The sequence below is a fragment of the Ahaetulla prasina genome, chromosome 8 (genome assembly GCF_028640845.1).
Source record: "Ahaetulla prasina isolate Xishuangbanna chromosome 8, ASM2864084v1, whole genome shotgun sequence".
NCBI lineage: Eukaryota > Metazoa > Chordata > Lepidosauria > Squamata > Colubridae > Ahaetulla > Ahaetulla prasina.
This window is the reverse complement of record NC_080546.1, coordinates 47,067,398-47,082,163: the sequence shown is the minus strand read 5'-3', so window position 1 is coordinate 47,082,163 and position 14,766 is coordinate 47,067,398. Positions and strand designations below refer to the sequence as shown.

Sequence of the window (14,766 nt, the reverse complement as noted above, 5' to 3'; positions counted from 1 at the left end):
ATGAACTACTGTCAAAATATGTCTTAAAATGACCAAAGAATTGCAATGATATTTTTTGCAAGTTTAGTTTTTCTATTACTTTTACTTTGCAAAATTGGTTGAACCTCTGGTACGTAATAGTGTGAATGACATTGTTTAAATATAAAGGTTTAATTCATAATCTGAGCACTGACAGCTTATTTTATAAGGCTTTTATTGCCATATTTATTTTTAAAAAAACCTACAGCTAAGTTGACTACCCCCTAAGCTTCCAAAATACTGGTTTTAATGGTGGAAACGTACCATTACAACCAATTTTTTAAGAACAGTTATTCAATATTCTCTTCTAAATTACTTATTAAGGGACAATATGTTGAATATACATAAGGTACCCATTAAGATTCAATATGTTCTAAGGCATTTGTAGCTATGTGTGAAAATCTCTGCTATCAATCACCTTCCTAATAAGAAAGGTAAATTGCTTTGCTGTTGTTCTGTGCCTTTGGGAGAACTCAAGGATCAAATTTAATAGCTTTTTTCCCCTGTCATCGTCAAGGCTATTGTGCCATTAACTATAAACTAATGCTGAAAGCCAACACTCAGCATAATGAGATTAAAAAAAAATGATCAGGCAGTGCAAAGTTGTAGGAAGTTTCATTCTCATTTGTCTCAAAAAATACAATAGTGAGTAGTGGTAATAACAAAAGTAGTAGTAGAAGCAATAGTAATAGTAAAGTTGTAAAATATACAGCTCTAATAATAATTTTTATTGACAAAGAAGAAAAAATAAGAAGGAACATTACTATAGCAAGTTACTTTTTCAAAGTTAGACTCAAAATGGCCAACTTTGATTCTACCACCCACTCACCACCACCACCACTACATCACATTAAAAACATCTCACACTGGGAAGAGGGAGCAAAACTATGAAGAGAGTCAACAAAATAATTTACTTAGTGCATATTTGGGTTTTACATTAATATAAACTTATCAAGATCTTGTAATTTTTGGATTATTTAAATTGAAAAGAAATTGAAAGTAATTGAAAAGAAATATGATTTACTATATGGCTGGGCCATAATTCTCTTTTTAGGATTCATGGAGAAGAGGCTAAAAGGACCTCATAGATGGCAAAATTGGGTAGTTAAACTACCCAAATTCCAATTGCTCCAAGTTAGCTGAAAATGATTAAAAATCCTTGAAGTATGCTGCTCACTGAAAGTTGTTCTACCCTTGCTGAATCTTGCTTATAGTTGCGAAGGGGCTTGTGTCTCTTTTTCTTTCACCCTGAATACCTAAAGTTCAGGAGAAGCTGCAGAGAAATTATCTGTAGAGTCAGTTACTGATAGAAGAGTTACATTCTTAAGTTGGAAAGCTCAGAAGCAAGTTTAGAGTAAATTTGTCTAAAGATGTAGTTGCCAAAAATGTACTTAGCCTTGGGGGTGGCAGCTGTTACAGGTTCTTACAAATACCTCAGAGACAGTTCCAGAAGTTTCTGAAATGCTCTTTTATCTTGAAATTTCATCCCTACTTGGAGAATTCAGGCATCATTGCTTGCCCCCACCCTTCATTTCACTGCCTATCTAGACCTGTTAGCATCAAATATTGGAGTTCATTACTTTTCTGTAGCTCCTACTAGACTAAAATGAACAGGCTATACTAAAAGTAATAGCATGCTCTATTTAATTAAAGTTCAGCTTTCAGATGTCTCAGTTAATGAGAGCTTTAAGATTGATAATAAGCTGGCTGTTACATCTTATTTCTCACGTAATAAGGTGAGAAGAATATGTTCAGTAGCTAGATATTTGATGCCAAAATAACTTGGCATGGAGGCTGGAATGGCAAATAGTTTTTGTGTTTTATGAGAGCTAGAAAACGCGACATGTGGTGAGAGACTATACTCTGAAAAGGCAAAGCAGTCAAGAAAGATGCTCTTGACCCTTTTCTCAGGTCTTATTTCTCACCTGCAAGTTCTGCCATTGGCTGCTTTTCCCTGAGAAAACAGGCTCCAGATCCCAGGAGAGAGAGAGAGAGAAAAAATAGCTGCAAAAACTGAAGCAACAAGAAAATCATGCAACTTTTTTCTCCTTGATTAGATTGTCTGAAACAGAAAGATGAGTAGCATCTTTCCCACTCAGCAGTCAATGTTATTGTTATATTTTTATAGTCTGCAGATTTCCATCAGCATATCTGTTTTCTGCTGAGCTCAGAAAGCAGGCAGGCAGGCAGGAATTTAAAAAATGAGGAGAGAGAGATAATGGTCCTAAGTGAGTTTCCTCACCTCTCTAGGGATATGTCCATCCTTCAACCAGAAAAGAATGTTCCCCACCTTTTCCTTAACATACATGTTCTAATACAGAAATGGAGAAGCCCTTCTGGCTTGAGGGCAGAATTAGACACTGAATTCATATCCAAAATGGACAGAGCCTCCTCACTGCCAGTATGGAGACACAGACTGTAATTTTTTTTTAATCTGTTCATTAACACATCCTATGTGCTTATGCACATCCCACACATTTATTTTCATATATTGCCCTGCCATGTAGAAGTCTTTTAGAGAACATGCAACTTGTCCAACAAGGCTTCCTTCCTCTGCTCTCACATGCAACAATAAAGCTCTATCAAACTTCCACCAGCCCTACTAGGGCCATATAAAATTTTGGTGAAAGACAATCAGATTATATTTCCTTGTGAGGAAATTGTAGGTAGAAGGGGTCAAACTTCCTCTTCCTAGTTATGAACAACCAAAACGCTGTCTGATCAGCAAGTATGTTTTGAAAAGTTTCTGACATCAGTTAATTGGATTATAATGCAATGCAGGAAAAATATCATCTCTCTCATTAGAGACAGATTTTCGTGGATGAAACAAGCTTCTTCATTGACTGGACATTTTCCATTCCTGTTCTAGCTTTTTAAATTTTCCAGCAGAATTAAGTATATACCTAGCTTGAGTTCCCTTTCAAGGTCCAGTGATAAATTGACAAATCTTGATTCTCTTTCTTATTATTCATGATTTATTTTTCCTTACATAGCTAAAACAGAGAGCCAAAATTAGAGATTTGTCCTGCTTTTTCAGCTTTGCTTGGGCAGGCTCTCAGGATTCAAAATAGCCCTTTATATTGTTCAAGCTGCTTGCTTTGGACAGAATGCCAGGACCATTTTCTGTACTATTTATACTAAAAATATAAATATGAGTGGCATTTCTTTCAGTTGGCTTTCAATGCCTGTGGATGTAAAAAGAATCAACCCACTATCATCTGGTATTTTGCAAGTCAAAGACTCACTCCAACTTAATGAAACTGAATAATGAATGTAAAAGACTCCCAATTTTGGTTTCAGAAAAGAGTTGATGTTTCTTTTGAAGCTAAATTTGGCTCATATATTTTTGCCAATTGAACTGTGATTGAGAAGGGCTTAACTTTTCCTCAAGCATTGACACCACCAGCACCCTTCTGTAAGTGCGTGAATTAATGTTTCCTATTTTTGTTCATGTTCTAATTAATTGGAAGATTAGTAGATTCTTTTAAATGAAATATATTAAGATATTTTGCATCCTTACAGCCATCATTCCATTTCTTTGGGGGGAAATAAAAAAATATATATTAATTTGCCAATCCTGAAATTGGCTATGCCAAGCCTTATTAAAAGGCATTCCAGAATAATTTTTGGGGGAGAGGGTAGAGTTCATCTATGAAAATTGCAACGTATTATAGCAGAGAGCATCAGAGGCATATCAGAGTTATCTAGGAGAGCCTGCACAAATTTTATCAGAGCATGTATAGAATTACAAAATAATTGAAATCCTGGTACAAGAGGAAGCATCAGGAACTGCCTTTATTTGTGCAACATTACAAAATTTTGTGCAGCTTTCCAGTCCAATTAGTTTAGAAATGACAGATTAAAGCATTAAAGAAACAGAATGTCAGTCTTCAATATTAATTTTGAAATGTGCTGAGTTCTTGAACCTCCAACTTCTTATACACTCTTATCTGATTTCCATGGAGAGTTAGTTCCACATTATCAACCTACTATGGAGTTATTAGGAGCTGAGTTTGACTCAATGATATCTCTATATTTCATCTTGACCCAGCATCCCTTTTTAAATAGTTTAGGATTTTCCTAAAATATTTAACCATGAACACCTTCATTCACATCATAGGTACATGAGTATTCAGCATGGATTGCTATCTCTGATTTAGTCTGGGAGGTTCTCTGAGAAGGATCCTGTTAAGAGGTTGATTTTGCTATACCATCTCCTGTGATACAAGGCAAATTTTGTGGTTTTTTTGTAACTGCACATCCAAATTAAACTAAGCCCCTGACCTGCAGGGTTAACAAGGTACTACTGATGTAATGCATGTTCTACCAACATAGCTCTCCAACCAACTGCAATGGTGTCTTCAAAACTGGAACATTGTTGATTAATGTTTCAGCTTGACCCGCAGCACAGAAATAATTGCAAATGAAAATATGATTGGGCTGCAATATTTCTGAGGGGTTTTTCTTTGACTGTTTCACTCAACTTCTTTAAAACCCTAGGTGTGTCCATTAATTTGTAGGAGTCTCTTTTGCTCGCCTCCAGCTTCTTTAGCCAGAACTGCTTACACTACAGATGTCATATGCATTGACTTGAATTTTAAGACAATGTGATTTGCACTTCTGGGCATGTTCCCTGACATATTCTGTATCTGGCAATACAACACAACAAATAACTCAGTAGCTGTCTTTAAAGTTGCAACAACAGTATTCATCTGATCTTAAATACTTGATCCTTTTTTTGAACATTTATAATTGTTGGTTACCTGGGGTTTGCAAGACAGGTAACATTAACAGGACTAATGTTATTACTGCTTAATTAAAATGATCTCTTCCACAAGATTGGAATCTGTGATCTATAACAAGCATGGGTCAATCAAAGTTTAGTGCTTTCAAGTCCCCATTGATTTCAGTAGAAAGTTAAGCATCTTCTTAAATCTCTGACTACAATCAATGCAATTTAAATGCCGAAAACAGTGGCTGGATGATATCCATCATATACCCTAATGTTTCCTAACTTAGCATTAATAGCTTTGAATTCAAAATAAAACCCTTTACTTTTATAAGTAAATTTGTCTTCCTTACCTATATAGCCAATGGTAATTTTATTTTAAACTACGTGTATTTTAAATTTCATGAGGATCAGAAAAGCACACAAAAATATGTCCATTTCATCATACAATAACATACCAGCATTTGCCTGAAGAAAATAAATAAAAATGTGGAGTTTGTAGAAGTGAACTAAAAATTATGTCTAGAAATTTTCTTTTGAAAGAAAAATGGTTATTAAATAATATCTGTTAAAAATATAATTTTCCTACAGTTTAAACTATATTCTTTCCTTAATAAGATGGTACAGTCATTATGTAAATGGGTCAATGTTCCTAAATTTTATTAATAACTATTTATATAGATAACTCTGTTTAAAACATAGCTTTAAGAAGTTATTTGTGTTAAACCTAACTTGGAACTGTTAAATAAACCAATAAATGACACAATTTTTTAATTATATTTTTCAGCTTTGGTTTAATATTTGCTGTTTCATAACTACACCATGTATTGTATAAGTAAGGAAACAGTTCTACAACTACACATGTCCCACATATATATGATAGTATATAATAAAATAAATGTGCTAATGATAAATTACAAACTCTACCCTTTTCCACTTGTGTTGCACAATCATCCACAATATATTAGTGGCAGGTTTTGCATTGTAGCATTGCAACACTTACTTTGTCACTTATACTACTCCTGTAGACACCGCCAATCTACCACCGAGCTGACAGACCATTTAGAAAGTTGACCATAATAACAAAACACAAATTATAAGAAAGAAATCCAGTCATTAATTATTGTAAAAGAATGTCACTATTTATGTAAATAGAGAAGTAAGTGTGTAACGGACCTTGATAAAGAACCCTGAAAAACATGTTGTTGAAATATTGGAATAAGAAATCTTTAAATCAGGTAATATCAAGCTATAATGCTTATTAATAATTTTTCCATTATTTATTTCTTGGAATCCATATTTGTTGCCTTTCTGCCAATATTCAAAGCAGACCTGTTGACAATAAACATGACAACCCTAAAGACTGATATCTATAGGACAGATTTTGTACTGTGGTTTCTGGCATGCCTATTGGCTGGATCTTTCAAATGGCTAAATTTTAGACCCCTCATTTGGAGTAAGCAAATATATTTCTAATAGTACCCAAATTAGTTTCAGGACTTTCATAAACTTCCCTTTTACTATGATAGTAATTATATATCAGCTGCTAAAAAGTTGATGAGTATACAAGAACCACTTTCATAAGCAACAACAAGCAGCAGGTGACACCTACACATGGATGTAAAACAGCACTCACCAGCTTCAACTTTTATGTAAAATTATTAGTCATAGTTAAATATTGTAGCCTGATAGACCATTCACAGCAAAATAACTGACTTGAAATAAAATAGACCTTGTTCTAGAAAAAATAATGTTGTACTCTAGAAAATATGAATTGATATTCAAAAGAACTTTCAGTCTAAATAAGAACGTTGTTAGTAGTTTATTTCTATTGTATTGTAGAAAAAATACCTAGCTGATGGTCAATACATAGGACACATGGTATTTTATTTATTTTATTTTTATAAATTTCCTAACTTTCCTCATTTCCACCCCACCCCCCATTTTCTAGGCTTGAATCACCTACAAGATCATTGATAATGGAAGCTCCAAAGGGAATACAAGTGAGTGCAGCCGCAGGGGACTTGAAAGCTACTTGTAGGAAAGAGCTACATTTGCAGTCTACAGAAGGGGAGGTAAGCCTTATTAGAGAACCATATTCATCTAATGAAATCCTATGCGTGTTTACTTGGACACTAGTCCATTATATGGTGCTTAGAACTGGAGCCTTAAATTAATTTTATTTCTCTCTGTCTTGCAATAAAGTCCATCACATTTAATTGCATGTGCATATAAAAAAAATCTGTGTGCTTGATAGCATCTTTACCTTTGAGCAGCTGATGTTTGATCTGATTCTGGAGGACATTAGATTTATGGTCAAATCAGTTCTTGCTCCAAATATTTGTTACTGCTTATTGTCTCTGGGGGAAAGACAAACCCATTAAGATATTCTGTTCCATGCACCTAATGGGTCTAGATGGATACCAGATGGACACTGGAGGAAGTTTTGTTAAGAACATAATGTATTACTGGAATTAAAAGGCAGACATGATTGCTCTATGTTCCTTTCTGGGAAACATGTTGGTTTACTAAGAACCTCTGGAAAATGATGTATTGGGGTTCACACTACTTGACATCCTCTATGGCTTACTTTGACATGATCCTTTCTGTTCCATTCTGATTTGACCTTACCCCACTCAGATTCCAGAATCCTTTCTGGCTGCCAAGGCCTTCACTTCTACCTTTCCTCTGTTATTTGGCCACGCTGCACAGTGCACACTTGTGCACACACAAACATAACCTTCCCATGGTTCCAATTGCAGGATCTTTTCTCCTACAGCATCTTTGGGTTCCTTATTTCCTTATCTTTAACAACTGCTCTTCATCTTTCTCCTAACAACATTCTGAAATCTAGTTGTACTCCAGCAGTGTGGCATGCAACCAAGTCTCCTGCTCAAGGAAAAACTTCAAGGAAATGGCTTCCTTTTGTCCTAGGTGAATAAAATGAAAAACAAAATGCCCCCTACATTTTGGCTTCATTGTCATCCTCTCATGAAGGTCATTTTGTTGCAATGGTACCAACAAAATACATTTTAACCTCTTCTGGACTTGCACCAACTTTATTATAACCACAAGGTTGTGTGCAGACGTTCTGTATTCAATTTCTTGATCATTTTATTTTGCATTTCCATAAGCTCATTGCAACTCTGTGAAGTAGCTAAGAAAAAGGATCTGGCCCATAGCTGTCCAGTTTATTTTCATGGCTTAAAATGAATGGAAGAGATATATTAGATATAAATATAAAAACACACCAAATTCTTACTACACATGTTTCTGTGTCCTTGAACATTTAATTAGTGTATTTTAGCAGCTGTTTCTAGAATCATTTTTTAAAGAATATGTTAAATCCTTTAGAAGTAAGTGGGATTTTGAAGCATTTTGGCTACTGTTATATATCAAGACAAAAAGTGTTCTAACTGAAGATACTGGCAAATACTATATAAATTATCATTCTACAACTATCAAGATAACCATCATCTGTTTCTATTCCATATTTTAAGCTTCATACTCTTTATGCGATCTTTATTGGTTCTCCCACAAAGTTTTTTCTATTTCCAAGGTTTGATTCCCCTAGAATATTAATTCATCACAATCATAAGAATCAAACAAAAGTTGAATTCCACATTACTGTATTATAATAATTATTAACTGTTCAGTTTAACTCTCCTAGCTTTTACCACAATGCTGATAGTTTTAAGGGAAGGTGGGGCAGATATTTGGGCTGTTGGATATGTTTTTATCTCTTCTCCATCATTAATTACCAACTAATCTCTTCCTAACTACCCAACAAAGGTCCTCAGCTAAATAGATGGAAATTCACCTTTGCAAGTTCTTTCAAATGAGCAGTTTCACTGTCCAACAATCTAAATCCATATCAGTAGCTCATAAATTGCAACCCTTTCTGTAATGTATTACTGTAAGTTTTGGCGGGAGTTTTAGGCGGGAAGTATCTCATTTCTGATTGGATACAGCCTCTGGCTGAAGTGTATATAAGGAGAGGTTTTTCTCCAAAGTTTTGCTGGGTCACACTATATTAAAGAGCTGTTGTCACTAACCTGGTCTCCTGCCTCGTCAATACCCAAACTTAACATTGGCGACGAAGGTGGGATTTTGAGGCAGAGCACCAGAACAGAGCTGAACTCACTACGAGAATCAAACCCAGCAAGGTGACGGCGAATGCAGCGATGACCGGCTACACGCCACCCACTCCATTTGACCCTGCCCAGGAGACATGGGGAATATATATGACCCGTTTCGAAAGTTTCCTGGAGGCAAACGAGCTACAGGGAGTCTCCGACAACCGCAAACGGGCTTACTTCATAAGCCACTGTGGGTCAGCAGTCATCGCCGTCGCAGAAGCCCTAGCGGAGCCAACACCGCTACACTCCGTATCGTGGCAGACCCTTCAGACCCTCCTGAAGAATCACTACGCACCAGCCCCGCCCAAATACGCTCGACGGCACGAGTTTGGGGAGCGCAGGCAACAAGAAGGCGAGTCTATCAGCGACTACATGGCAGCCCTGAGACAAGCCTCCAAGCATTGCAGTACCGCGATCTGGACGAAGAGCTGCTGGAACAACTTATACGGGGGGTCAGAGACATCCGTTTGAGGAGACGGTTGCTAGCCAAGAGCAACCTGACATTGGCAAACGCTCTGGACGAAGCCAGAGCCCATGAGATGTCCAACCATGCAGCAGACACCTTACAAAAGCGACTCACGCCGATGGCGGGCGCAAAGCCGAGCACAGTCCACCACGAAGAAACCTATCGTGAGTCAACCAGCGAAGAGGAGGAAGAAGTCCACTACACCGGAAAATCGACAAGGAAGACCCGGAGGAATGCGGAAGTTGCGGGCGACATCAGCGCCAAAGATGTAAGTTCAGGGACGCCATTTGCGGCGGTGTGAAAGGAAGGGCACCTGGCTCAAGTCTGCCGAGCACCCCAACCTTCCCGCCGAAAATTCAAATCGCCAATCAGAGCGGCTCTGAGTCAGAGATGCAAACCCCACATTCCGCCGAATTTCAAACCAGCCAATCAGAGCGCGAGATCGGCGAGGCGACCAGCGATTGGCCAGGAAAGAAAGAGCCAAGTCAAACCGAATGACTGTTACCATAGACCACGCAGCTACCCGCATCAAGAAAAGATCTTCACAAACCCGACAATTGAAGGCGTACCGTGCCGACTGGAAGTAGACACAGGATCAGCTATCACAATCATGTCCTGGGACACTTTTGTGAAAGCCTTGCCGACATCGCAAAGCGCAAGCTACAGAAACAACGGCCCGGGTGCAGGATTACCAGGGCAACCGCATCCCTGTTCGAGGGACAACGACCGTCGAGGTCAAGTACGGGACATACGAAAAGACCCTGCCCATCACGTTAGTCGAGGGAACCTTGCCAAGCTTGCTGGGGCTAGACTGGTTCCGGGCGTTGGGAATGGGGTGACTGGCGCCCACCGAGCGGATGCAACCTGCAAAACGCCCTACTGGAGGAATTCGCAGACGATTCGAGGACCGTTTAGGCAAGTACAAGGGACCCCTATCTCCTTCAATTTAGACCCCAAATAGCTCCCATTAGGTTAAAGGCAAGGAGGGTTCCTTTGCACTCAAACCTAAAATCGACAAAGAGTTAGATAAATTAGTCAGCCAGGGATACTAGTGCCAGTTGACCATGCCAAATGGGAGACGCCAATCGTCACCCTATAAAACCAGACGGGTCCATAAGGATTTGCGCTGATTACAAGGCTACCTTGAACAAAGCATTGCAAAAGAGCGCCTACCCAGTTCCAGTAGTGCAACACTTATTGCACTCACTAGGGCACGGACAAGTTTTCGCCAAATTAGACTTGGCACAAGCGTACCAACAGCTACCGTAGATGCTAGCACAGCTGAGGCCCAGACCATTGTAACGCACCGGGTGCCTTTAAGTGCACCCGTTACAGTTCGGGTGAGTGTGCCCCCGGGGCTATTCCAAAATTTGATGGAGCGGCTCCTACAAGGGTTACCGGGAGTCGTACCCTATTTCGATGATGTGTTGGTATCAGGGGAAGATTTAAGAGAACTGGGGAAGCGATTAAGGAAAGTTTTGGCCATTTTTAGGTCGGCAGGATTAAAAGTCAAAGCAAGCAAGTGTCAGATAGGGGTCGAATCTGTTGAATTTTGGGCTATAGAATAGACAAAAAGGGATTCTCCCCACTGAGAGCAAAGTCAAGGCGATAAAGAGGGCCCCAGCACCCAAAAACAAGACAGAACTCCAGGCTTTCCTGGGTCTGGTAAACTTTACGCCGTGTTTTTAAAAGACAAGGCAACCGTTGCCGAACCGCTGCATAAATTGCTTGGAAAAAACACTGCTTGGTCGTGGGGGAAGTCAGAGAATAGGGCATTTGAGGCAGTAAATAGTTTGCTATCAAGCGATAGCCTGTTTATACAATACAACAACAGACTGCCGTTAGTATTGGTTTGTGATCGTCCCCTATGGAGTAGGAGCTGTACTTAGCCACAGACTCCCAAACGGCACTGAAGCCTCTATAGCGTTCTATTCACGAACGATGTCCGCGGCGGAGAGGAATTACAGCCAGCTAGATAGGGAGGCTCTCGCAATAGTGTCAGGGGTGAAAAAATTTCACGAATACGTTTTTGGGAGAGACTTTGAAATTATCACTGACCACAGACCGCTATTGGGATTACTGGCTGGCGACCGCCCAACGCCAGTGGCACTATCACCCGGCTGACCAGATGGACTATTTTTCTGGCCGCCTACTCTACAAACTGCAGCATCGACCTGGAAAGAGCTGGGGCATGCGGACGCATTGAGCAGATGCCCATTGCCGGGAAATCGAGGACCCTACTCCGGGCACCCCGTTCTACTAATTGACTCTTGGGACTCTGGCCCAGTCACATCGCAGGAAGTGGCTCGGCCTCCTACCGGACGTTGTTTTAAGAACTGTAATCGGTTGGGTTCAAGGGATGGCCCGCTGTGCCGGGCGACCGTTTTAGAGAGTTTGTAAAGAAAGAGGGAATTGTCTGTGCAAGGGGTGCCTGCTCTGGGGGATAGGGTGGTAGTTCCAGAGAAGCTGAGAAAAAGTCCTGGAACTACTGCATGAGGGTCACCCAGGAATTGTAAGAATGAAGGGCTAGCCAGGAGCTATGTTTGGTGGCCCCTAATGGACAGGGAAATCGGTGACAGGGTTGGCCGATGCCAGGTATGTCAGGAATCCAGACCACTACCACCCACGGCCCCAGTGTTGGAGTGGGAGAAACCCCAAGGCCCTTGGTCCCGCATACACATTGATTTTGCCGGCCCTTCCACGGCCAAACATTTCTAATTGTGGTGGATGCATTCTCCAAATGGCTGGAGATCATCTAATGAAATCCACAACCGCTGGAGCTGTCATTGCAGCACTAAAACACCTTTTCGCCACGCACGGGCTACGGACACCCTCGTGTCCGATAACGCCCACAGTTCACCGCAGCATTATTTGAAGGGTACCTGGCTGAAGGGCATCCGACATGCCCTCTCAGCGCCGTTCCACCCTGCGCCGAACGGCCTTGCTGAACGCTTTGTTCGGAGTGCGAAGAAGCGCTATCACGAAGCGGCCCGGCGATTGGCAGGCACAGATCGACGATTCCTAACCGTCCAACACAGGACCCCTGTGTGGCCACCGCCGCAGCCCAGCCGAGCTATTAATGGGGCGGAAGCTACGGTGCCCGCTAGACCGGCTACACCGAACTACGTGCAGGACGGGTTCAAAACAAAACCAGATAGAATCCGGGAATTAAACATAGGAGACTCAGTGTGGGCACATAATTACAGCGACGGCCCAAGCTGGAAGAGGGGATAGTCATAGACAAACGGGCCCCAAATCTTATCTAGTGGAAATAGACGATGGCAGAGTTTGAGGCGCCACATAGATCAATTAAGAAACAGATTGAGCGATAAGGCAGAATTAGGCGAGACCAGCCCTGACTATGATTTAATTAACCCCACAGCTGACTGGAGCCGAGAACAAACAGAAAGCGAGAACCAAACAGAGACTTATCTGAGTCAGGCGAGGTCCAGCGACACCCTCCGGTCCCTCTAGAGGACAGCAGGTCCGAGCCGGCGAATAATCCAGGGCCGGATGGCCGGGAGGAGGAGCTCAGAGGAACGAAAAGTCCCTCCGGCAAGCTCGACTCAACTCCAGAAAGTGAACTGCGCAGGTCCGGGAGAGTCAGGAGACGCCCCACGTACCTGCGGGACTACGTAGAGAAGTAATATGCAAATATTGGCAAAGTGCTTTCTGGGAGGGGAGGAGTGTAATGTATTACTGTAAGTTTTGGCGGGAGTTTTAGGCGGGAAGTATCTCATTTCTGATTGGATACAGCCTCTGGCTGAAGTGTATATAAGGAGAGGTTTTTCTCCAAAGTTTTGCTGGGTCACACTATATTAAAGAGCTGTTGTCACTAACCTGGTCTCCTGCCTCGTCAATACCCAAACTTAACACTTTCCAAAATGTTCTTTTCCTAGGTGATATTAACAACTGGGAGAATATTAAATGAACAAGAAGAAAGGGAAACAGTTGCAGAATTGTGGGAATTACATATTGCCTTCTCACTTACAGTGCACTTTTCAAACTTCATTATGCTGATGGACACTAATGTAGGAGTATAATTGGTACATTAGTAATGGGAATATGCATAATCTCTTCTCTAAGTGGAACTGACGAATGGCTACAGTTAAATCAGAATCACCAAAGAGTACAGTGTTGTATGCTTTTCATTTTTCAGAGCTCAAACTCTTATGTCCTTATGCACTACTTCAGCCTTCTGCTCTTGTTCAACATTTAAGCACCAGTAAAAAAACTTGTATCAAAAATAAGGACAGCTGGGATTGCACGAACAAAGGCATCCCTGCCAGCCACTGGGTTGCCATGAAGTCCAGTTAACCAGGAAAGTGCCTGATTCTGCTATTTTGTAATAACTGAATTTCATTCTGAAATACAGAAAAGGGCATCATTTTCTCTATTTTAGTGGTCTGTTTTAGAGAATCCAATAATATATCAATGAAGTCCTGCAGTAAAAGTAATTCATTTTCTTCCTTTCTTTTTTCCCCCTAGATATTTTTAAATGCAGACTCAATCCGGCTAGGGAATCTACCGCTGGGGTCTTTCCCCTCATCTTCCTCATCAAGTTCATCGGCAACAAGACAGACTATCTATGAGATCTGTGTTTGTCCCAGTGGCAAACTCTACCTTTCCCCTGCAGGAGTAGGTTCCACATGTCAGTCCAGTGGCAACATCTGCTTGTGGAGCTGAAGACACCAGAATCCTTCTCCTTCTCCTCCTCCTCTTTCTCCTCCTCCTCCTCACACCAGAATAGCCTTTTTGTTACTGTCCCTCTGCTTCACGGTTCTGCTTGATTTCCCTCGTTCGATCATGAAGCTCTACGCAGCCTCCTGGATCGCTTCCAACCCAAGCAAGGAGCCAAATAGAGCCTTCTCTTCTGGCTTATGGAGCTCCATGATGGAAGATAGAAGGCCTAATAAAATGGTTGTCTTCACCAGGGAATCTGGACCTTCGTATCACTTTTTGTCCAAAAGGGAGAAATACACAGGTGCCTTGGCTATATATGAAGTGAAGCACATTGTTTTAGAATTTTTTTGAGCAGGAACTGTATACGAGAAACTGCACATATATACATAATTATATAGAGATAGATATACTACTATAGAAATTGGCCCAGAATCTAAAGTTGAGATAAATTGGTATGACAAATAACTCTACTGTCTGAAAGCACAATTTTCATACACCCATCACTTTTGGATGTAAACTTTTATCCCAGAATTTTAAGACTTCAAAGTATTGTGTAACATTTGCTTTACTAAACAAGTAAACTTCATATTTCATATTTTAAACAGCAAGAGACAGAATCCCTCTCTGAGTGATAATCTTTTTCCCATCCCTTCAGGGCATTGTTATTATTTGTCTCCTTCATATAGGTTTTGTGAGTTAGATACACACTTTACAAGTCATCAGGATTGTTA

The 14,766-nt window shown here is 40.5% G+C and overlaps 1 protein-coding gene across 3 annotated transcripts in view; it reads left to right on the top strand.

The window, feature by feature from the left end:
* SGCZ (sarcoglycan zeta) overlaps window positions 1-14,038 on the top strand; it is a 248,105-nt gene extending 234,067 nt beyond the window's left edge. For all 3 annotated transcript variants that reach the window (XM_058193461.1, XM_058193462.1, XM_058193460.1), the window contains 2 exons: window positions 6,699-6,822; window positions 13,841-14,038. In XM_058193461.1, coding sequence (XP_058049444.1) covers window positions 6,699-6,822; window positions 13,841-14,038 — 322 coding nt within the window. The remainder of the gene's footprint in view (window positions 1-6,698; window positions 6,823-13,840) is intronic.
* Window positions 14,039-14,766: the final 728 nt, after the last annotated feature.